This window comes from Neomonachus schauinslandi, chromosome 15 (genome assembly GCF_002201575.2).
Source record: "Neomonachus schauinslandi chromosome 15, ASM220157v2, whole genome shotgun sequence".
Classification (NCBI taxonomy): Eukaryota; Metazoa; Chordata; class Mammalia; order Carnivora; family Phocidae; genus Neomonachus; species Neomonachus schauinslandi.
The window spans coordinates 38,707,145-38,731,087 of NC_058417.1; the positions used below are offsets into that span (position 1 = coordinate 38,707,145).

The window sequence follows — 23,943 nt, forward strand, 5'->3', positions numbered from 1 at the left end:
TTCCCCTGGCAGGCTCCACTGTCTCCATCTTCTGTTTTCTCACACAGCAGTGGCGGATAGCACAGTGACCGATTCTGGCCTAGTCTTCCAGTCTGTGCTAGGTGACCAGGGAGGCCAGGTGCTGGGTTCAGAGTTGCTGGGGAATGGGTGGGCATGTCTGTGCTTCATTGTGTCTACAGGGACTGGAATTTGTATTCTTGGCGGGGGCGGGGGCTGGCTGGGTAACTGGAGCGTCTACTTCCTGCCAGGGTGGGATTTTTAGGGAAGGAGAAGTCGGGGGCTTATAACCTGGTACCTGTGGATAAGTTGTCCTTCCCCAGGTGATGGGTACAGAGCCCCCGGCACTGCTCAGAGTTGGAGGGGCCCGGGGCCTGGCCTGGGTTCTTGCCCACCCTGTGTCAGACGAGCAAATGCCATGCCCTCCTCTAAATGTTTCAAGCTTCTTCCTCTTTCTTAGAGGTGGGGAGGGTTTCCGGGTCCCCCACTTCCCACCCTGGTAACCTTTTCTCCCCAGGGCGGGGTGCCCACACTTCGGGCAAGTGGAGCCTTCTCTGGCTTTCCCCACCCAGGTTAGGCAATGCCCCTTTCCTGCCCCCTCCCGCTCTGAGCGTGTGGGTTTCCCTACCCCTCCCCTCTTCCTAGTAAACAACTTCTCTTCCTAGCCAGACCCCCATCTTCTGAGCTTCTCCCTGACCTTCTTCTCCGTGACCAGAGGCGTAGCCATGGGCCTCAGGGAGCCAGGCATCTCCCTCCTTCTCGTGCAGGGCTGGGTGGCCTGGTGACCCAAGCTCCTCAGTCCTGGGTAACAAAGCATGACAGATCAAAATTTACATGTGTTAGAGATGGAGGCAGCCTCATTACCCTGCTCTCCCTGCTTGGGGCTGGTGCCAGGGGTCAGGCAGTTCCTAGGAGAGGGAGACCTTGGTGGCTCCCATTCCTGCAAGGAGCAATGGTTACCCTCTTTGTAGGAAACCTCCCAGATGAGGCTCTTTCCTCCCACTTCCCACCAACAGAGGTGTTTGGATAATCCCCCCTCCCTTTCCCCTCCCTCTCCCCACGTGAGGAGGAGGCTGGACCTTGGGTGTCTTGGGTGTCCCTTTCAGAGACGTGGGTGGCCTGTGGAATGACAGGTCCAGGTCACTGTGGGGAGGGGTGGGTATTTGTCCTACTCCAGTCAGGGAGCCAGAGTGGGAGGTCCGAGAGATGGTACAGGATTCCCTCTCCACCTCCCCAGAGCCCCTGGGGCTTTATCTCTGAGGACTGGTATTTACTATGGAGGGTTGGGATTCTGTGTACATTGTGAGGAGGGTCAGGGTTGTGTGTGTTTTAGGGTTGTGTGGGGGGGGGTCAAGGCTGAGTGTGTGTTGGGAATGGGGTTAATGGTTTGTATGTATGGGGTGAGAAGGTCAGAGGGTTGAGTGTGTTTTGGGAGAATCAAATCCAGAGCCAGGAGGGGGTGTCCGTTCGTCTGTGTGCTGGAGGGGGCCGGTGACTTAGGGCATAGAGTCTTTAAAGGGGAGAGGTCTGTGGATTGTGCTATGTGTTTGGGGAGGTCAGGGTCTCTCTCTCTTATCGCTAGTCTAGGCTGGAGGGGAAACCGCCCTGCCTTTTTGGTTGCTTACTCCCGGAATTCCAAGCGGGCTGTGGAGGAGGCTGGGGTAGCCGGAGTTCGGGCTTTGCCACTTACTTCGTAGGATGACCTCTCTGAGCGCGTTTCCTGGTCTCTAAAACAGGGATATTACCAGAACCTCCCTCAAAGGTTGAGATTAGGCAAGATCACCGACAGATCACCGACGTATCACCGACGTAATGCCCTCAGCTCTGCCCCTTGCTTGTTGCATCCTTCCTGTCTCATTGTGTGGTACCCTTTCCCACAGTGAAAAGGGACCAGGGCCCCTTCTAGGTAGGAGTGGGAGAGAACGGGATGCTAACATCTGTGGAGCATCTACTGTGTGCCCCGACTTTATCTCTGTTTTACAGACCTTAATCCCTAAGATGCTGGGAGAGGGTCAGTATCCCTGTTGCACATGAGACAACAGGGTGGGCGGAGGTGAAGCTCACTGGCTTAAGTGAGCGGTAAAGCCGACCTGTTTTCCACCATCCAGATAGGCAGCTGCAGGAGGGTATTGTGGGGGGCACTCCTGGGTGGGGGGAGCTTTGGGGGGGCAGTGCCAGTGTTGAAACCCCCTCCTCCACGGCTGAGGCCCACTCCTGCCCGAGGACCTCCTGCCTTCCCCCAGTAGGGGGCGCAGGGGAAGGCAGCCAAGCCACGCCCCCTCCTCTGTGTTTTGGATCCTGAAGGCTGGAGGGAAAGAGCGCTGAGAGGCCTGGGCCAGATCTCCATCCTGTCCTGGAAATTGCGGATACAATCTGTTCACACCCATCCCCACCCACGAATCGGCCCGCTGCAGCCCACGGGAGTTTTAGAGCTCAGGAGCCCTCCCCTCACCCAGACACTGTAGGAACAGAGTGTAAAAGCCACAGTTATTATTTTGTTTCAGTACGTAGGGTGGGGGCAGGGAAGTTGGAAGCAATCAGTAGATGGGACAGAGATGGGAGCCCCTTTCTGTCCACATATCGGTCGTGTGTGTGCCTGGAGCTTGGGGAGACCCTCCCTTCCTCTCCTCTGCCACTCTCTTCCCTTCGTCTCTGTCCTCCATCCCTCCCTTCTCTTCACCCTTTCCCTGGACAATAAGAGGGACAGCTCAGGGAGAGAGGGTACTGCTAGCAATGCCTTTCCTGGGGTCTAAAGATGCAGAGTCAGCCAAGCGACTGCTGGATGGGATTTTGAGTGCAAATGGGGCCCCTCACCTTTTATCTGGTAGCACGGATGATGCTGGGCTCCCTCGGGCAGGACTCAGGGAAGGAAGCCTGTCCTCTTGGCCTGAGACTTGGGTCCACCCCACGCCACAGCCCATGTGCCCATGGGGATGTGCCAGTGCAGGCCAGGATTACCCTTTAGGGGGTAGCGTCTGTGGAAAGAGGAAGTGTTTCCCTTCTCCAAATCACTCTGGGGTGGTGCCCACACTACCTCCTTCCTCCTCCTCCTCCTCCTCCTCCTCCTCCATGGAGTCAGGCACAGCCTGCGGAGCTGGGTCTCCCGGGGTAGACTGGCTAGATCAGCCTTGGCTAGGTCAGCAATAGAGGCCCTCCCCTCCCCAGTTTGATTTCTGGGTTGCCGGGAACCTCTCTCCGCTCACAGACCAAGGCACCACGGGCAGAAGTCCTAAAAAAGGACTGTGCAGCCTTGGGCAGGTCACCCATCCTCTCTCTCAGTCTGTATCCTCCCCTTTAAAGCAAAACTGTTATTGCGTTCCTGGCTGGATGAGTTGCTCTGAGGCCACGGTGACCTGCTGGCTGATGAGAGCGTGAGTGAGCTTCAAGTGCCCTGCAAGAGCAGTGATGACGAGGCGGGTGGAGCCCGGCATCGTTGTCTTGGGGGATGGCCACCCTGTACTGGGACCCAATGTCTGTCTGGCTCCGGGCCTCCTGATTTCCTGTTTGTCATGCCCTCCAGATGGGGTTGGGGATGGGAGGGGGCCTGGCACAAGTGGTGGCCAGTTCAGTTCAGCCCACACCTGCCGAGGGCCTGCAGAGCACACAGCCCTGGAGGAGCCATGGGGAATGTGACAAAGGAGCAGCAGAGGAGGACGGGGCCTCGGGCCTGCAGGCAGCTGCCCCTGGAGTTCTCCCTCAGCCGACAGAGCCTTCCTTTCCACCCCCTCTTCTCTGCCCCAGGACACTGCTGTTGCCCAGAACAGGTATCTCCCCCTTCTCCAGCTCCAGAAATCCTATCCATCCTTTCAGGAATATCCTGAATGCCGCCTCTTCCCAGAAACCTTCACAGCCGTTCCCCCTTTCTCACGACACTCTTGGCGCCTTTGAATGCCTGTGGGTCCTTTTTTTTTTTCTCTTCCAACACTCATCTCTCTACCACGAAGTGACTTCTTCCCACCTAGCTCCTGCCATGAGCTGTAATCATTTGGGAGATCTTTTCTGCAGGGTCTTTGATGGAGAATCCCTTAGTACCTCGCAGCAGTGAACACAGAGCCTCGCACGTCCCTGGTACCCAGGAGCTAGGTCATTTGGGAGGAAAGATACCAAGGGCTGTGGCAGCAGACTGCCCTCTTCCCTGGCACTCACCCGCTGCCAAGGCTTGCATATGTGCTCCAGACCCCAGCGTTCCGTCTGCAGCCCAGACTACACTCAGGGGAGACCTCACGTGGGAGCCCCACAGCCACCTGTCCACCAGGCCAGTAGACGTCTGTGCTTTGCAGTCTTGGGAACTTTGCTTCTGCACAAGCCACACGCCAGAGTCCTCTTTGCTGCCTCCCCCAGCCCTGTTGTACTGCCTGGATCATTGCAGCAGCTACTCACTGGTCTCTCTTGCCCTCCTACAAGCCATTCTTCACACAGCTCCAAAGATCTTATACCACTGTAAATCAGATCTTGCTTCTCCTCTGCTTGGAAGCTTTCTGTGGCTTCTCCTTGCATTTAGGATAAAATCCCAGTCATTTGAGGCCAACAAGCCCACCTGGTCTGGCCTCAGCCCACCTCTCTAGCCTGGTCTTGTGTCTGTTTTCCTCTTGAATTTTAAGCTCCCGCTAACCTAGTCTTCTGTCAGTACCTTGAATGGAACCCCCCCCCCCATCTCTAACCCCAGGACCTTTGCACAGGCTCTTTCCTTTACTGGGACCACATTCCTTCCTACTTTTTGCCTAACTTATCTAAACTTCTACTCTTTCTTTAGGTCTCTGCCTTGAGGTCCTCCCTGACTCTTCAACCTAAATTAGGTACCTACATCAATTCTCCTTCAAAGCATATATTATAGTTGTTTCATAATACCAGTTACCTCAGTTTGTAATTACATTTATATATATATTTATGATTATATGCTTAATGGCTGTTGCTCCCTAAGGTCTGCAAGAACGGGCTTACCAAAGTATCCACATAGGAGGTGCTCAGAAAATACTTTTTCTTCAATCAGTCTGGCATGGTGGGAATATGGGCTTTGGCAGCAGAAAGTTCAAATACTCACTCTACTCCTTATTAGCAATGTGGACTTGGGACAACCCACCTAGCTTTGCTAAGAGCTCAGTTTCTTTATCTGTAAATAGGAATAATGCCCACTTATCTCTTGGGAGTTGCTTGAGGATTAACTGACAACATAGGTTAAGAACCTGTCTTCTAGAGGAATATCCTTGGGAAGCATGTCAATTCCTATCCCCTTTTAGAGTGAGGGAGCTCTGCTGCAGGGTCAGTGGGAGTAACAGGATACCCTCTCCTCTAGGGACATCCCCCTCCTTCATGGGCCTTCCCACCCTAGGCCTTTCCTCCACTGAAAGAGGCATCCCGAGGGCTTCCGGGAGGAAGTGGTCAGCTGGAAGGCATCAGACCCTCCTCTAAGCTCTCCCGGGCCGGACTGCGCGGTGGGGGGCCGATCCTGGTTGCGCGGCTGGGAGACACCCTGGGCGGGGCTTTGCTCGCCGGAAGCACGCAGAGCTTGCGGAGGAGAGCCCCCTCTGCACGCGTTTCTGCCAAAGCATATCCGCGCTGCCGCGTCGGGTTCTGGCGGGCGGGCGGCCGGAGTCACACATGATGTCACAGACAATGACACAAGCCGGGTGTTTCATCCTCACACAGCGCCTGAGCTGCACAATGTCACACCCGGGACGCCCGGCACGCCGCGTTCGTGGCGCAAACACTTGGCCCCGCGCACCCTGGCCCTTCGCCTCCTGCGGCCACTCTCCGCGTCTCCCGGGGCGCTCGCCCGGCCCGGGGGGGCGCCGGGGGCCGGCGGGCGAGCCCCGCGGGCGGGCTGGCGAGCGGGTGATGTCACGGGCATTGGTGGGTGGGTCACCCGGAGGTGAGGCGCCGCCAGGCGAGTTCAGCGAGAGTTCAGCCGCATTGCATTAGGCAAATGAGGCCCGGGCCGGGTGGGGGGCGTGTTGGGGGAGGACACCGGGACCACCTCCTCCTCCCCGCCCCATCACCTCTCCTTCACCAGCGCCGGGCCGGGGACTGACCAAACCAAGGGGGAGGCTGGGAGCCGGAACTGGGATGGGGGAGACGCCCGCCCCTCTTCCGTCCCTGCCTCCGCGCGCAGCCCCCACCTCTCCGCGTACCCTGCCTCCGGCCGTGCCCCGCGTACTCCTCCTCTGGAGCCTTTCCCTCGTGCGTCCCCCCTTCTCTCCTCCCCCTTCCCAGGCTCCCCCCACTCGCCCGCCACTGCCCGCCTCTCTCTCTTAGTTCTCTGCGTTTCGCCCGCCGCAGCCGGAGCCGCCGGGCAAGGGTTAAGTCAGGGGCGGTGCCTGGACTGGGCGGGGCGGAGGGAAAGGGGTGGAGCCGCCGGGGAGGGGGCGCGCAGGCTCGGGGCGGGGGGGCGGGGGCAGCGGCGCGCACCTCGGAGACCGAGCGTCGGCCGGCTGCCCCGGGCCTGGCGGAGGCGGAGCCGCGCGGGGTCCCCACCCCCACCCGGAATCCTCGCCCGGGAGAAGCCCGGGAGCCCCGGCGGGGAGGAGGAAGTGCCCGGCGCGCCCCCCCACCCCCCGCCCCACGCGGATCCCGCCCCCGGCCGGCGCACTTGGGGAGCCGCGGGACTCTGCCTCGGACAGCATGCGACTCGAGACGGGAGCCCCCTTGAGGTGGAGCCGCTGAGTTCCCGGGCCTCGGCCGGGCGTTCCCGGGGGGGGGGGAACCGAGGGACCCCCCCGCCCCCCCACACAACTTCCCCGCTGTTCACCTGGGACTGGCGGAGCGGCCGGCCGACTTTGACGCGGGACTTCGGGCGACGGGCAGCCCCCGGCTCGGGTTGCAGGTCGCGGCTGGGGGGGTGGGGGGGGAGGGACGTGCCCCTCGCCCCCAGCTGCTCTCCGCGGATGGCGCCGCCGGCTGAGTGAGGGAGGCGGCGCGCAGGACTTCCCCGCCCCGACCTCTTGTCTTCGCGGGGAAGATGTACGAGAGTGTGGAAGTGGGGGGGCTCACCCCCACCCCCAATCCCTTCCTTGTGGTGGATTTTTATAACCAGAACCGGGCCTGTTTGCTCCCGGAGAAGGGGCTCCCCGCCCCTGGTCCCTACTCCACCCCGCTCCGGACTCCGCTTTGGAATGGCTCAAACCACTGTAGGTACCGGCCTCCCCTCTCCCGTTGTAGGAGCTGGGGCTGGGGGTGGGCGGTGGGGCTTCCACTCCCACGGGGGATGCGGGCCTGGGGCGTGGCTGGGGGGGGCTTGTCTCTACGCTTCGCTTTCCCGTCTCTCTTGCTGAAACTCGGGTGCCCTTGCTGGACAATTGGACTCTTCCTGAGTAGCCCTGGGCGCTCTTTCTCTTACATCAGGGCAGAGGAGCTTTGGGGGTTTCCCCTTCAGGAAACGTTTGTTCATCTGTCCTGCTACTTCGGCAGGGGAAGTGAAGCCCCTTGCCCCTTTTATATCTTCTTGCTTGGAATCCAGGCGCTTCACAGAAGAGTGGTCCTTTCTCCCACCCTGGAGGGTGGGGTAAAGATCCTATCTGTGGGCTTATGGGCTCAGGAGGAGGGGCCTCCTTCCCAGATCCCAGCCGTCAAAGCCTGGGGGAGAGCCCTCTCCTGTGCAGCAGCTGCTGCCCCCGCCCTCGCCCCGGTGTCATTAGAGTCAGGGTCAGGGGACCACTCGGTGTCTTTGGTGTTGGCAGTGGGGTGTGGCAGGAAGGGGCAACTTCATCTGACAGCCGTCTGCCATCCTAATCAACCCTTACATCTTGGGGAGGGGCACCTGTCCACAGGAGGGTTGTTCTGGCCCTGGACACTTGGCTGGCATCTTTGAGGTTTCTGTCCCAGGAATGGGGTGGGGGGGGGGAAGAGGCTGCTCTGGTGGGAAGAATATCCCTCCTCCTGATCCTAATTTGGTTTGTTCTCTGGGGGATGAGTTTGGTTTTTTTTGTGGGTCTGGGGCTGCTCTGGAAATGAGGGATGCATCCCCTGCCAATCCAGCTGTGTCCTTTCGTTACCCTGTTTACACTTAGGGATAGGGGTAGGCACTGGGTTGTCCCTAAGAGGGGCGCTGATGAGAACCCTGGAGTCCTGGCAGCCTGCTCACCTTCCCGCTCTCCTCCATCTGGGTTCGGGCTCCTCTGGAAGGGAGGGGCTCTGTGCACCTGCGGGAGCTGTGAGCGCCTGGGGTGCACACCTGGGCGTGTTCGAACCCAGCTGTGAGGTAGTGTACCTGGGTGGGAGGGAGCCGGCGCTAGGGGGCTATTGTTACCTGGTCGGGTTTCTTCCCTTTCCCTGCTGGGGCTCCACTCTTCCCTGGAGCTTCAACCTCCCCACCGGCTGCCTCCCTCCTGCCTGCCAGGGAGGAGGGGCAGAATGGGTCCCTGGAGGCCTGGCAGATTGGAGAAGGTTGAAGGGCAACCCCCAGCCCCTTTGCTCTAGGAAGAGGGAGACCTGAAGTGGAGAGACACCCCACCTCTGCCCCTCCCAGAGCCACCTCACCCCCAGCCTTTCCTATTGTCCTGCCCCCTGACCTTGGCCTCTGGAGCCTGGTGGCTGGGAGGAGGCGCAGCCTGCTGACGGGTGGGAGGCCAGGGGGTGGGGGTGTGAGTGTCGGCTGACTTTAGCCAAAGGGGAGAGGTAAGAGGTGTGACACTGGGACCCTTCTTCCCACCTTCCAGACCTGGAGGAAGGTGTTTCTCCCCAATGGGATCACTGGGGCACAGCTGCCATGGTCACCCCCGTCACCATGTTGGCCGCCTTTGCCAGAGGACTGGGGGGAAGCTGGGATCAGAGGCCTTGGGCTCCAACCCCATCTCTTTCTTCATTCTATGGGGGCAGCTCAGCTTTCCCTGGCCCCAAACTGGTCGGGGAGGAGGAGCATGCAGTCCAACAGGCCTTGGGTTTGGTGAGGCTGGTGATGGGGAAGTGGAGGCCTGTTTCCCACACTCTGTCTGGGCTTGGCCAGAGCTAGAGGTCTGGGCTCCCCTGCTCCCCTAGGCGCTGTGTAGGTGTGTGTATATGTCATTGGGTGCCAGTGGGCTCAGCCCCAAGACTGTGGGCTGGGAGTGGTGGGTGTGGGAGTTGTTCGGAGGGACAGGAAAGACCTGGAGGCTGCTGGGGTGGGGGTGACTTGACCCTGTCTAGTACGGGGGTCACCACCACTGCCTTGGGAGGAACCCCCTGGTGTATGTGGAGGTCCTATGGTGACAGGAGGCCTCCAGCCCCCTCACCCGAGTCCTCCTCTGTGGCCCCCCTCCACCTGCACCGGACGAAGGTGGGAAGAGACTGCAGGCTGGCTCGAGAAGGAGACCCTTTCAATCCTGCAGGGCCCTGGGAACCTTGCCTCCTTCCCCAGAGCCCCAATTGGGGGGGCACTGGAGGACAGGGGGTACACAGGATGTGGCTCCCCATCTGTCCCCCACCAGTCTCACTGCTCACGCCTCCACCCGCTCCCAGACGTCCAAGAATGTGAAGCACGTGGATGCCCGTGGTGGGGGGGAGGGGGAGAGATGCTTATCGGGGCGCTGGGCTAGGGGCCTCCTTCCGTGCTACACCCAGAGCTACCCCACCCTCCCCACTGGGCGGGGTGTGGGGGGAGGAAGGGCGGGATGGGGGGACCCTGCGCCCCCTCCCCAACCCTCCCCACGGGCTGCGAGGGGAGCTGCGGAGGAGCGCGCGGGCCAGCTGGATTGGGAGGGGAGCCGCTGGCCGGGGGCCGGCTGATTTCCTGCTGATCTCCTCCAGGAAACCGGCCCCTTGTGCGAGGCTGTGAACGGCTCTGGGGCGTGGGGAAGCTGGAGTGCTGTGCCCCCTGCCCCCGGCCCTTCAGAGGGCCGGGGGGAGGGGAGCCTGGCAGCGCTGGCGGGAGGGGACGCCTGGCTTCCTGGGCCGGTTCCAGCCCTCCGCGGGGCACTGGGACTGGGAGCCGATTAGGTGTGGTGCTTCTGCAGCCGCCTCCTTCTGCAGGAAGAGGAGAGATTTGTGGGCTGGGGCCTCTCTGGGAGGGAGGTGAGCGGGGAGGGACCAGGCCCTGACAGTCCTTCCCCCAGAGGTTGGGTGTGCAGAGTTAAGGCTGAGTCCCAACTCCTGCAGAGGCCACAGGGGTCCCCGAGTGCCCGGGCTTCCCAAGCCCAGGCTGCTGGCAGGAGGCCTGGGGAGGTGGGGACTGGGCCAGGGCTCTGGGTTCAAAGGGCACAGTGCAAAACCTCTGGGCTGTTACCTGGGTGACAGGTGGGGATGTGCTGGGGGTGGGGGTGCAGGGCTCACTAGAGCCTCAGAGGCAGCCAGCTGCGGTGGGTGGGCCTAAGCTGTAGCTCCCACCTGAGCTCATCTCCCCCATCCTGCCGCAAAACAATTTTAAAAAGCACATTCTTTAAGTTTTATAAACACTCTCTGGACTTTGCCTTAGCTCCAAATTTTTTTTTTTAAATTGGATTCCATTGTATTTCTTTTAAAGATTTTATTTATTTATTTGACAGTGAGAAAGGGAACACAACCAGGGGGAGTGGGAGAGGGAGAAGCAGGCGGGTCTCCATCCCAGGACCCGAGCTTAAGGCAGACTCAACAACTGAGCCACCCAGGCGCCCCTTAGCTCCAAAGTTCTATGGGTTTTTGCGGCTTTAGTCAGTCTCTGGCCTTAGAGCTGTCTGTCCCTCGCCCTGGTAATCCTGTGTGTCTCCCCATGCCCTCCCCTCCCTCTGCCCCACTCTGTACCCCAAAGCTCCGGCTGTCCATTTTAGAGGTGGGGCGGGTATTGGAGGGGTGGACCTGGTGTTGGAGGGGTGGGCCCAGGGCAAAGGGCAGATGGGGAGGGCAGGGGAGGGGAGGTCAGTGCCTTCATCCTGTGCTTATTGGATTCTAGGCCATGGTCCCCCCACACCCCCTTGTCCTTGACCCCCCCCCACCAGTCTGGATTGTCTATTGTTACTCCTTTTACGTCTTGGAAAAAGTTAGCACAACAAAGGGCTCCTTTGTGGCTCACCCCTCTGCCTCCTGGCCTCACCCAGGCCCCCCAACCCCCACCCCCCCCCCCCCCCCCCCGCAGCAGCTGTTCTCAGGCCTCTCGCCTGTCTGATTTGCTTGTCTGGCCTCAGGGAGGGTGAGGTGGGGTAGAAAGCTAGGCCAGGGCAGTTTAGAGTTGGGGTGAGAAGCAGAGGGCCAGGGGAGGTCAGTGAAGAGGCTGTAGACTGGTGGGGGTCTGGGTATCCAGTATTCCTTTGCTGCAGGCTGGTCTCTGGGCAGGGACAGGGGCACAGCGGTGCTGGTCAGACAGGCTGACCAGGAAAGTGGTGCTCGGGCCCCACTGAGAGCCAGGAAGGCCCTGCCAAGGTTGTTGGCCTGGTTCCCTGTCATCACTGCCTGGCAGTTCCTGGTGTGTCTGCAGGTAAGGGGGAGGGGGGTCATACGCAGCCAGCCCCCCATGTCCAGCTGCTTTTCTCTGTGCCTGCACTTGGGGGCCACATGATTCATGGCTTAAGAGGTGCTAAGACCAGGAGCTCTGGGACTCTCTGAATTCCAGAACCTTGTGTGCTGGAGTTTGGGGTGAGACTAGGTAGGATTCTGGGGTATGGGAGGAGGCTGGGCTTTCCCTACTCAGGGAGACATCCTTGCCCCTCCTTGGCCCTGGACAAGTAGACTTGGCAAAGCCCTCTGGAGGATGCCGGGTGGTACCTTGGGAATCTGGGATTGCCTCTGCCATAGTTCTTATGCAGCACGATACACCCCCAGCGGCCCAGGCTTTGGGCACAGACAGCCCCCACCCAGCCCAGCTCTGGTCTGCCTGGGGTGATGGGCAGGGGGCCAGGCAGTGGGGAGGATTTGGCCAGTGGGGGCTGCCCCTGTTGGCTGGGTCACCCCCCCCCCCGCCCCGCCCTCTTGGAGCTGAATAACAGGAGGGGAGGAGGGTAGTAACCCGGACATAGTATTGAGGGCAGACAGACAGAGCATTGATAGGAACAGACCCCCCTTTGTCATGCTGCTTCCCCCCCAGACAGGGGGCACCCAGAGCAGTGGGCTTCCGGGGCTCAGAGGGACTCTTCTCCCTGTCTCCAGGGGTCCCCCTGCTTATCTCAGGGGAATCCCCACCTGCTCTGTTCCAACATTTGCGACTCTTCTTTGCACACCCTGCCTTGGGTCCCTAGCCAGGGGATTGTTTAGGTGGAGGAGGGGCTGTGGCTACTGGTGGGGTGGGTGAAGGAGGGAGCGGAAGCAGAGGGGGTGGGGGAGTGGCCGCTTTGAATATCCTGTTGACCCCAGTTTCCTCTGCCCCCAGCTTGTGTCCTCTTCCCTCCCTCCTTACCAGGCCTTAACTCCTTCCTAACTTGGGGGAGATGGGGCCAGGCTGCCCTGTGGGGCCAGGACTTGAGAGCCAGGCTGACTCCTGCCCCCACCCCCCAAGCGTAGTCCTGTCTACATGCAAATCTGATGGTTTATCCTCTGATCTTTCTGGTTTTGAAGGTGGGGTCCTGGGGGAGTAGGCAGAGTGATGGGGTGCTGGAAGCTTCATGGGCAGCTCATTCTCCAAGTCTGGCTGAGGAGTCCCAGCTTTCCTGAGACTGTCCCTGCCCCAGACTGAGAGTCCTAGTAGCAGTGGTGAGGCTGGGAGAGGCTGGGGGGGGCGTTGGGAGTTCTTGAAGCAGGGTGGGCGCGGGATTAGGGATGGTAACCTGGGTCTCTAACCGCCCCTCCCCTCTTCTCTCTCTAGCCATTGAGACCCAGAGCAGCAGTTCCGAAGAGATAGTGCCCAGTCCTCCCTCGCCGCCCCCCCTCCCCCGCATCTACAAGCCTTGCTTTGTCTGTCAAGACAAATCCTCAGGCTACCACTATGGGGTCAGCGCCTGTGAGGGCTGCAAGGTGAGTTGAGGGGGTCACTGGGAAGGACAGTCCTGATTAGATAAATGGGATGCCCCCCGCCCCCCGCCTCGTCCTGGAGTATGCCGTTGGTGGGGGGGGATGTCACGGAAACTGCCGCTCTTGCTTCCTTCCCCGCAGAAGGTGGCAGAGCCTTGGAGGAGAGGAAGCCTGCATTAGATGATCAGGGACCCCCAAACTGGAGGTCCCCCTCCCACCTGAGCCCCTCTCCCTGTCTCCACCCTCCAGCAGGCAGGGCATACCCTCCCGCTCGGCTCCTGCTTGCCACCCAGGTTGTCACAGTGAGCTGGCTGCCAACTGGCTCTTGGCCAGGTACCCAGGAGGCCTGCCCCCGATGGCCCTGCCTGAGCCTCACCACGGCAGCCTGGCGGAGGCAGGGAGGAGCTGGGGCTCTGCCTTGGCCTCTCCTTCAGGCGCCCAGGCTGTGGGATCCCCAGGGTCTGACTGGCTTTCCCCGTGCCCGTGCTAGGCTCCAGAGGACAGATGTGGCTGCCACCTTCCCAGCAGCTGTGGGCCTGGCTTCTTCCCTTCTCCCCAGTGCCCGAGCCTCTGTATCGGTGTCTTCCCCAGGGACTGGGGCGCAGAAGCTGCTCGGCTTTGAGGCTCGAGGCACTGGGCTGCCCCTCAGCATGGAGTGGCTCTCCCCAGGTGTGGGGCAGAAAGCAAGGCAAAGCACAAGGCTTTGGGCTCTGTGTGTCTGTCTGTCCTGTCTGGTGGGTCCCAGTTTGTCTGGTTTGCTTGTCTCTGGTCAGCCCGCGTGTAGACCCTGACCAGCCCCGGCCGGCCTGTGATCACGCACCTTGGCCGGGGTCGTGAGCACGTGTCTTGCTGCCTCACTCCTGACCGTGTGTGCATCTCCACCTCCCCGGCCAGCCTGTGTATGGCCTTCTCTGGCCTCTTCTTCCTGTGCCCCGAGCCCAGGGCTGTGGCTTGCAGAGCCCTGCCTCTCCCATCGAGTCCCGTCTGCCCCTTTTCCTGACTCACTAGCAGCCCTGAGGTCCTTTTCCCCGCGAGGGAGGAAGCTAGAACTGTGGGGAGAGCCTGTGGGAAGACCGCTGCCCACCTGCCGTGTGAGGCAGGCACTGGGACTCTTCTGGGGCCGGCGGGGGGCGGGGGGTATCCTTGTAGGTGGACCGTTTTCTTCACCTTGTCAGGCGCGCCCAGGTAGGTGATGGCCGAAGGCCCGGGGCAGCGGCTGGCCTGGCCCTCTGCGGCTGACCCGACTCCTTTTCCTCCGTACCCAGGGCTTCTTCCGGCGCAGCATCCAGAAGAACATGGTGTACACGTGTCACCGGGACAAGAACTGCGTCATCAACAAGGTGACCCGGAACCGTTGCCAGTACTGCCGACTGCAGAAGTGCTTCGAAGTGGGCATGTCCAAGGAGTGTGAGTGCGCCGGGCCTGCGCGCCCTCGGAGGCCGGGGCGTGCGCGCGGGTGGGCGGCGCGCCTGGCTGGGAGCGTGCGCGCGGCCGCGCGGGCCTGTCCGGCTGTCCCCGCGGCTAGCCAGCTGCGGTCGGTGCGCGGGCCGCCGGCCGTGTTGGCACGCGGTTGGCCGTGCGTGTCCGCTTCCAGGCCCCGCTTGGCTTTGGGCGGGGCCCGGGGCCTACCTGAGGGCCTCTGGATTGTGCCTCTGAGGGGAGGGCTTGCTCTGGGGGTGCCGGCTGGGATTTGTGTGTGTGTGGCTGGGGGTGTGGCGGGCACAGGGACCTAAAAGCCATTGTCTGGTGAAGCCAGGGCCCTAGAGTTGGAAGAGAGAATTGGGACTTCTCAGATCCCAGAGGAACTGGGGGTTTCCAGTTTGGGCTCAGCTGAGGCCCGATGGAAGGAGGGAGGGAGGGAGGAAGGGCGGGCTGGACAGGGAGACCCTCTTGTGTTGAATCATGGGTGTTGCTGTGGTGACCGGTGATTGATGATGTCAGAGATAAATGACGCTGACAGACGCCTCCTTGTCTGCGTGGCCGTTGCCATGGAGCCTGAGCCTTGGGGGATGGGGTGGGGGAGGGGGGGCTGCAGGACCCCCTAGCCCTTTGTGGAGAGGGCAGTGGAAGAGGGAAGTGGGGAGGGGACGTGGGGGGGGCACGTGGAGCCCCACATGGGAGCAGAGGGGCCCTGCAGCAAGCAACGCGCCACCTCCTGCCACAGGAGGCAGAGGACATGGGGTCTGGTGCCCAGGAAGTGCTGTTGAGTGGGTGACAACTTGGGACCCTTCCCTTCAGGGCCCAGCGCCGCTCCTCCCGCGGCTTCTGCCGCCTTCCACTCCCAGAGCGTTTCAGTGCCAAGGGACCAGGGTGGGGACCCCCCTCCCCCCCCCGCCCCCCCACCAACTCCCCCTTTCCCTCCCTCCTCCTCCTCTCCTGCTGCTCAGTGCCCCGAGCTGAGCAGCTGCCAGTTCAATAGAATTAAAGCTTCCGAATGATAAACGTCTTGTCACAGCTGCAATTTTCTCTTCCCAAATTATCCCCCCCACTCTCCCTCTCCCTCCTCTTCCTTGCACTTTATTGAATTTGCAGAATCGACATGAGTGATCTCCAAATTATGCCAGCTCCCCTCCCAGCCGCTGCCCCCTCCCCAGCCCCCCCCTTCCTCCAGCGTCAGCAGCCGCCACCGCTGGTCTTGTGAGTGATTGTGTGTCTGGGATAATCGGCTGGTAACGACCCCATCGCTTCTTTAAAGCCGAGTGGTGTGTGCGGCTCAGCGCCCCTGGTGATTTGTCAGCTCCCCCAGCTAATGGGCCGAGAGATTCTGCCGCCCGGGCCCCCCGCTTTCAGGCTGGGGAGCTGCTCGGAGCCAGTCCCAGGGACCCCCAGGGAGGCTGCTGCCCAGGAGGGCTGGGGGCCAGTGGAGGCAGGAGCCGGCTGAGGGAATGGGGGCAGGAGAGGCGGAGCACAGGGGTGGGACCTTCTGCACACTTGCTTTCAGCCCCGGACCCCTGCACGCCCGGAGTGTGGGCCGGCGCAGACGCGTGGGGTACAGGGGCCGCGGGCCGGCCAAGGGGTGTGCGTGTGTGTGCGATGGTCACGTGCCGGGGCAGGGCTTGGCGTGGGAGTCAGGTGGGCGTGGAGGGGTGGGCCGTGCATGCACACCTTACCTGCCTGTGCACTTGTATGTGCGCAGTCACACGTGCGCGCCTGCGTGCGCATCGCTGTGGGCGTGCGCGAGGCCCGGCCGGGTGACTTCGTTGGCAGCCACAGCGGCTCAGTCTGGTGGGAGGAGCTCGGGCGGGGATGGGCCGCTGCCCGCACCTGCTGTAACCCTGGCCTCTGCCCTCCACAGCTGTGAGGAATGACAGAAACAAGAAGAAGAAGGAGGCGCCAAAGCCAGAGTGCTCCGAGAGCTACACGCTGACGCCCGAGGTTGGGGAGCTCATCGAGAAGGTGCGCAAAGCGCACCAGGAAACCTTCCCTGCCCTCTGTCAGCTGGGCAAATACACTACGGTATGGTTTCCCCCAGCCTGGCAGGGCGGGGTGCCCCCGGTGCCACAGGGCCCATCCTGCCCCTCCTCACCCCCGCCTGGGCTTCCGTGTCCTTTCCCCTCTTCTCCCTCCTCCTACTGCTTCCTGATCAAGGAGCTCTCAGGAAGTGAAGCGGGTGGAGGGCAGGCCCGTGGGGGCGGCAGAGCCAGGCCGAGAAGGGGCACACGAGGAGAAGGCCCTCACTCTCCCCCGTCCTCCCAGAACAACAGCTCAGAGCAACGTGTCTCTCTGGACATTGACCTCTGGGACAAGTTCAGTGAACTCTCCACCAAGTGCATCATTAAGACTGTGGAGTTCGCCAAGCAACTGCCCGGCTTCACCACCCTCACCATTGCTGACCAGATCACCCTCCTCAAGGCTGCCTGCCTGGACATCCTGGTGAGGGTCTGCACCCTGCCCGCCCGGGCACTGCCCCTGAGTCCTTGGAGGAGGTCCTGCTATTCAGATAGCCACCTTCCCCGAACACACATCTGGAATCGATCTGTCCAAATGCCCCCCACCCAAGTGCCCACCCTTCCCTTCCCCCACGTGTTCCCATAGCCCCTCAGCATCTGGATGTCCACTGCTTCACCCGTTCACCCACACACGCGTCCATCCACGCTCACCCCATCTTTCCACTGAACCTTCCACCCTACCACCCATCTGCCCATCTCTTCCGTCTAATAAAGATTCACCTAGGACCCTGTGTGGCCAAGCCTTGAGCTGGGTGTCAGGAAACAGAGGTGAACACGACACCGGCCCCTCTCTTGAGAACCTTCTGTGGGTGGAGGCAACAGATATGTAAACAGGTTACCAGACCTTGCTGAGTGCTGGCTGGAGATGGGGGCGGGCTGTCCCTTCCCTGCAGGAGAGAGCCACAGCTGCGGGCCCCCAGGGCAGGCGTCCCGGAGGAGGGAGCACCCCGGGTTGTATAGAAGGGGCACGTGAGAGGGCCCTAACTTGGGGACAGGGTGTGACAGGCCCAAGGGTGTGAGACCAGCTGGATTCAGGGGACTGCAGGGCATTTGGTGGAGCAGAGGGTGGCCAGCCTAGAGGCAGGATGTGCGTGCTGGGAACTGTCAAAGTCAAGGCTGGAAGGACTCTGCTCCTTGACTTCCCTAATGGGCTCAGCCCACCTGTCCCCTCTTGGCCACTTCCAGGGTGGGGAACCTGAGAGGTGACAAGGCTGCAGCTTCCTGGTAGGGGTGGGGCGGGAAGAGTAGGGTGTGGCATTTCTGGGTAGTCCTCTGTTCCCATGCCCCAGATGCAAGAGTTTCAGCCCTGGATCAAGGCTTGAAATGGTTGGAGCTGATACACATTCATGGAGTTCTGCTGTGTACCCAGTCCTGGGGACTGGAGACCCAAATCTGCTCTGCAAATTCTAGTTTCCCTCTAGATTCTCTTCGTGGAGACCGGGTGATCTAGATCTGCACTGCACAGCAGCGGCTTGCTGTGTGTGGCTCTTCAAATTTAAATGAATTAAGGTTAAATTTAGTTCAGTTGCTCAGCGGCACTAACCACATTTCAGGGGCCCAGTGGCTACCTTGGCTGGTGGCTACTATTTGCGGGGGGGCAGACCTAGAACGTTTCTATCATTGCAGAAGCTTCTATCAGACAACACTGGTTTGGCCACCTGCCCGGTGGTCCTGTGGGGGATGCTGGTACTGGAAGTGCTGGGGAGATGGGTCCAGTCCCTGAACTCGTGCATCCTCTGCTCCCAGATCCTGCGGATCTGCACGCGGTACACGCCCGAGCAGGACACAATGACCTTCTCCGATGGGCTGACCCTGAACCGGACCCAGATGCACAATGCCGGCTTCGGCCCCCTCACGGACCTGGTCTTCGCCTTCGCCAACCAGCTGCTGCCCCTGGAGATGGATGACGCTGAGACTGGTCTTCTCAGTGCCATCTGTCTCATCTGTGGAGGTGGGCAGGGGGCCTGGGACTGGGGAGCCAGGCCCAGGGTGGTGGGGCGGCCCCCGGAGTTTCTTCCAGGGAGAAGCCCAGGGTCAGATCGGAAGGGGGCCTCTGTTACGCCCCCTCAGAGGGGCGAACGGAGAACGCAGAGGGGCAGGGTCTGGTCTGCGGCCACACAGCAAGGGAGTAGGGGCGGACACCTGATGTCTGTTTCCCTGTTGGTGGGTTGTGCCCCTTCCAGGGAGCTTAAGAGTGAGGGCTTGAGGGTCAGACCACCCAGGTTCAAATCCTGGCCAGCTTGTGACCTTGAGCAGGTTGCTGAACTTCATTGAGTCCCTGTTTCTTTAAAATGGGGCAGTAAGGGTCTCCATCTCATAAAGTTGATGGGGGCTTAAGAGGGTAATAAAGAAGGCACGGTTTGCCTACAGTAAGGCCCAGTAGATGTTGGCCGCTGTTATTATTCGACTGTTAAAAGAGTTTTGACATATTGTGCTCGTGTCCATAAGAACAGGTGGGAGTGAGACCTGCCCGGGCATCCTCCCTTTGCCTGAGGACGGCACTGCCTGTGTTCAGGGGTCCTGTCCCTATGAATTGGGCTGTCAGAGAGGGCCCCGGACGACCCCCACCCCAGTTCCTCTCTGCTCACATTTAAGAGCCTTTTAGGGCCTCTCTCAACAGCACACAGACCCCAAGCACTGCCCTGTATGGGGAGGTCCCAGGAGCAGAGAGGCTCAGCCTGTGGCCTGGGCAAGCGCGCCCCCCAGTGGCCGAGGCTGGGAGCGCGGCTGTGTGCTTTGCTAGTCCGGGGCAGAGCTGCTCAGGGGGCATCTGCTTCTGCAGACCGGCAGGACCTGGAGCAGCCAGACAGGGTGGACATGCTTCAGGAGCCGCTGCTGGAGGCGCTGAAGGTCTATGTGCGGAAACGGAGACCCAGCCGCCCCCACATGTTCCCCAAGATGCTGATGAAGATCACAGACCTGCGAAGCATCAGTGCTAAGGGTGAGGCTCGTGCCCTGTGTGTGTGCCAGAGCCGCACCCCAACACCTGGCCCAGGACCCCTGCCCGTGCCCAGAGTCAGGCCCCCCACGTGGGAGCCAACACCCCACGTCTTTGTGCCCAAGACGATGCCCCACTCATCTGGACTTCCCCGTGCCCAGGTGACCCCCTGCGTGGGAGCTCTGAGGGGGCATTGTCACCTTTGCGTGCTAGTTGAGGGCATGACTCTGTAGCCAGACCGTGTGGGTGTGTGTTGAGCAGCTCTGCGCCTCAGTTTCCCACCTGAGGAATGGGGATCATGATGGTGTTTACAGAGCTGTGTTTGAGGCGTCAGGAGGAGACTCTGTAACATACAACATGTAGGAAGGGCCCCCGGTCCACCCCAGGCAGTCTGACCCCTGAGCCTGGGTTTGCAACCACGGCTGCCCCTAGACATGGGGGCCTAAGAGAGCGGGCTTATGTCAGAGAACTGCGCCCCGAGTTCAGTCCGTAGAGGATGCCGATATGGGTAGAACTGGTCCTCCTACCCCTGCACCCTCCCTCCTGGAGCTTTGAGAGGCCGAGGGCCCATGTACTGATCTCTGCTCTTCCTTTCCGGCAGGGGCTGAGCGGGTGATCACGCTGAAGATGGAGATCCCGGGCTCCATGCCACCTCTCATCCAGGAAATGCTGGAGAACTCCGAGGGCCTGGACACTCTGAGCGGACAGCCAGGGGGCGGGGGGCGGGATGGGGGCGGCCTGGCCCCCCCACCTGGCAGCTGCAGCCCCAGCCTCAGCCCCAGCTCAAACAGAAGCAGCCCGGCCACCCACTCCCCGTGACTGCCCGTGCCCCATGGACACAGCCCTCACCCCACGCCCTGGCTTTTCTCTGCCTTTCTACCAACCATGTGACCCCCACCAGCCCTGCCCCCCCCACCTGTCCTCCTTTTCCTCGGGGATAGGAGGGAGGAGGCGGCGACTCTTCAGAGGGAGGCCTGGGCAGGATGGACTGCCTGCTCCTGCAGCCTGGGCTGACGTCAGGGGCAAGGTCGTGAACTGAGTGAGGACCCCTGGTCCTGGGCCTCAGGATGGAGCCTGGGGGCCTTGCATTCATCAAGACAGCCCTCTGCCCCCCTCGCCACATCTTCATCACCAGCAAATGCCAGGACCTGGCTCCCCCGTACTCAGAACCCACAAGCCATTGCCCCCCGGTCGGGAAACCCCCCTGCCTCGGTTGGTGACAGAGGGGGTGGGCCAGGGGTGGGGGGTTCCCCCTGTACATACCCTGCCGTACCAACCCCCAGGTATTAATTCTCGCTGGTTTTGTTTTTATTTTAATTTTTTTTTGGTTTTGATTTTTTTAATAAGAATTTTCATTTTAAGCACATTTATACTGAAGGAATCTGTGCTGTGTATTGGGGGGAGCTGGATCCAGAGCTGGAGGGGGGTGGGTCTTGGGGGAGGGGAGCGGCTCACAAGGGGCTCCCACACTCTCTCCATGTCCCTGCACCCCCTAGCCCTCCTCCCCAGCCTTTTTCTCCTCAGTTTTCTCTTCAAAACTGTGAAGTACTAACTTTCCAAGGTCTGCCCTCCCCTTCTCCCTCTGCCTAACCACTGGGCGGGGACAGTTTCAGGCAGCCCCCAGGAGGAGGGGGCCCGCCATGAGAGACAGGGCAGGGGGCAAAGCAAGGGGGGCCCTCAGAACACGCTCGTGTGTGTTTCTCAGCCCTGTGGACTTGGCAGAGCTGCCTCTCCCTCATCTAAGCCCCCAGCCCCCACTGTGAAGGGGCTGGCCAAGGAGTTCGAGCTGCCCCGTCCCCCAGCCTCACAGCCACCAGCACTGCCCACAGGGCCCCCAGACACACACACACACACACACACACACGCGCGCGCGCGCGCAGCGGACCATGGGCCAACGGACACACTTGGCCCGAGTTCCTCTGTTTCCCTGGCCTGCCCCCTGCTCCCCACCCCATCCCCGTGCCCCCTCCTTGCCCCGCAGGACGGGCCTACAGGGGGTTCCCTCCCCTCACCCCCTGCACCCCCAGGCTGGGGGAGCTGGTTCTGCCCTGCCCTCCTTGCCCCGGGGTTGGGGTCTCATCCCCCCAGAGCCCGCTGGTGCACCTGTTACTGTTGGACTTTCCACTGAGATCTACTGGATAAAGAATAAAGTTCTATTTATTCTACACTTGCCTCAGAGCCTCACTGCCTCGCTGCCTTCTTGCCCCGTGTGGGCAGGGAGCTGGGGATGGGGGCAGCTAGGAGCACTGGGACCAAGCTGTCTTCGGGGCCTGCCTTGCTGCGCTGGGGTCTTTGGTGGAACAGGATAGGCCTGCCCTTGGGAGGCCCTCTGTCTAGGGGTCTACACAGCCCGTGTCAGGGAGCTCTGGCTGGAGGTGGGGCGGGGGGAGAAGAGAAACTGTTCCAGCCTTCGGGGAGTCCCCAGTCTGAGGGAAGAAGCCAACCCCAGCTCTCTGGGAATCTTGGTCTTAGGGAGGAAGCCTGCCTCTGCCTTCAGAGAGTCCTGAGCCCTTGGAAGCCAGAGCTTGGGTCTGGGGGTCACTAAGTGGCAGAGGAGTTCTATTCCGGACTTGACCTTCAGGAGTGGCAGTTGGCATGGGTACCCAAGTCAGGAGCCCTTGGCAACCTAACAAGAACGTAGGATTGGGATGGCCTTAGAAAGCCAGCCCCTCCATCCCTGTGCGTCCAAGAAGGACTGTCTTGCCCTCCCCTGCCTACCCCTAAGCTCACTCTGTGGGCAGGAGGCAGAGAAGACAGCTTGCGAGGGAACTCGGTTGCTCCTGGTGGAGAGGATCAAGTGGGCAGGCCTGTAGTGGCATCAAAGACCAATTCTCTCCACTCTTCCCACTACACATCAAGGCCCAGAGAGGGCAGAGCCCTTGCCCAGGGGCACACAGCGAATTCATCGCAGATGGGGGCCCAGGACTCAGCGTTCCCACCTCTCAGCCAGAGGTCTTTCCTGGAACCCTGATGCCCCCAAAGAAGCGTCAAGCACTGAGGTCTGAGGGCTCCAGGGAGGTGGCAGTGGAGGCTGTGTCTGGGGCGGGTTCTCAGGGCGCCTGGGCAGGAAGAGATTTCCCCGGGCAGGAAGAGCTCCTTCCACAGGGGCCTGCCTGCCATTTCTATTTCAGCCACCAGGTGGCGGCAGCTCCTCACTTATCTCGCCGTCTGGGCGGCCGGAGTGTGCGCGGGGACAGAGGTTCTCGTCCTCCAGCAATTTTTTTCTAACATTTTCTTTATGTATCTGACGGAAATTTAACATAACACACCTACCCACGTGCTTTACAAAAATCACTATACTATCACACTGTAGCATAGCTGTAGCTGAAGGGAAAGGTCTATGAATTTCAGTGTGTTAATGCGCACAGCTGCATGGCAGATAGTGTATCGTCCTAATACATTGGCATTTAAAAGAAGTGAGAAGAAAATAAATAAATAAAGAAGTGAGAAGGTTGGAAGCCATTCTCTACAAGAAGCCCAGGAAACTTAAGGAATATGGGTGAATGTTGAAATAAAAGCTGACAATGTATAATAAAACCATGCCCCCCCCCAAAAAAATCCACAAACCCCTAATATTTTACATGTAGAACAGAATCAGGTTTTTTTTTTTTTTAAGATTTTTTTATTTATTCATTCGAGACACAGAGTTAGAGAGAGAGGGAGAACATGAGCGGAGGAGAAGCAGAGGGAGGGGGAGAAGCGGGCTTCCCGCCGAGCGGGGAGCCTGATGCGGGGCTCCATCCCAGGACCCCGGGATCATGACCTGAGCCAAGGCAGACCCTTAACCATCTGACACCCAGGCGCCCTCCCACTTTTTAAAAAAGATTTTATTTATTTATTTGACAGAGAGAGACACAGCGAGAGAGGGAACACAAGCAGGGGGAGTGGAAGAGGGAGAAGCAGGCTTCCCGCCGAGCAGGGAGCCCGATGCGGGGCTCGATCCCAGGACCCTGGGACCATGACCTGAGCCGAAGGCAGACGCTTAACGACTGAGCCACCCAGGCGCCCCCCCGCCCCTCTTTTTTAAGTAAGATCTGCATCCATCCTGGAGCTCGAACTCAAGACCCCAAGATCAAGAGTCACATGCTCTTCCGACTGAGCCACGGGCGCCCCCACGCGTGATAATTCTGTATTGCAAGAGGGCATCTTGGCATTTCTAGTCTGTGCCTACCAAATGCCAAGAGGGTCGCCCTCATTGTGGCGACTAGAGCAGTCGCCCCGAATTTACAGAGTGCCCCCCCCACCCCGGGGTAGTACCTTTGACCCTGGGGCTTGAGGTTGCCCTCTGAGGCTCACAGTTCATTGCTGATGAGCAGTTTCTTAACCATGGCACAAGTGGCATTTTGGGCCCAGGAATTCTTTGTTGGGGTGGGGGGCGCTGTCCTGTGCATTGTAGGGTGTTTAGCAGCATCCCTGGTCTCTGCCCACTGGATGCTAGTTGCACCTTCCCCCCAGCTATGACAACCTAATATGTCTCCCCGGGGGGGGCAGAACTGCCCAGCTGAGAACCCCGCTGTGGAGTCTGATCACTGAGGTCTGACATGTGCTTTGCACGGGGTCCGGTCCCCTCCTCCACAGGAGAGACTGACCCAAGGACGGTGACTGGGGTACAAGCTGGGGAAGGCAGTGACTAAGTCTTGGGCCTATGCGAGTGCAGGGCATTTAACCAGGCCTGGGGTAAGTTTCAGAAGGCTTCCTGGAAGAGGTGCCCCCTCCCAGCTGAAGGTCTAAGGGGAA

General features: G+C 60.5%; 1 protein-coding gene across 3 annotated transcripts in view; it reads left to right on the top strand.

Moving 5' to 3' along the window:
- The window catches only part of RARA (retinoic acid receptor alpha), a 35,048-nt gene extending 14,476 nt beyond the window's left edge, over window positions 1-20,572 (top strand). The window contains exons 1-8 of one of the 3 annotated variants that reach the window (XM_021703903.2): window positions 6,822-7,121; window positions 12,674-12,822; window positions 14,085-14,226; window positions 16,115-16,275; window positions 16,516-16,692; window positions 18,015-18,219; window positions 19,051-19,209; window positions 19,808-20,572. In XM_021703903.2, the coding sequence (XP_021559578.1) occupies window positions 6,953-7,121; window positions 12,674-12,822; window positions 14,085-14,226; window positions 16,115-16,275; window positions 16,516-16,692; window positions 18,015-18,219; window positions 19,051-19,209; window positions 19,808-20,025 (1,380 nt within the window). In that variant the 5' untranslated portion in view covers window positions 6,822-6,952 and the 3' untranslated portion in view covers window positions 20,026-20,572. Of the gene's footprint in view, window positions 1-6,821; window positions 7,122-12,673; window positions 12,823-14,084; window positions 14,227-16,114; window positions 16,276-16,515; window positions 16,693-18,014; window positions 18,220-19,050; window positions 19,210-19,807 lie in introns of those variants that run through there. The other 2 variants (XM_044921934.1, XM_044921935.1) reach the window with 2 other exon arrangements.
- The last annotated feature ends 3,371 nt before the right edge of the window (window positions 20,573-23,943 follow it).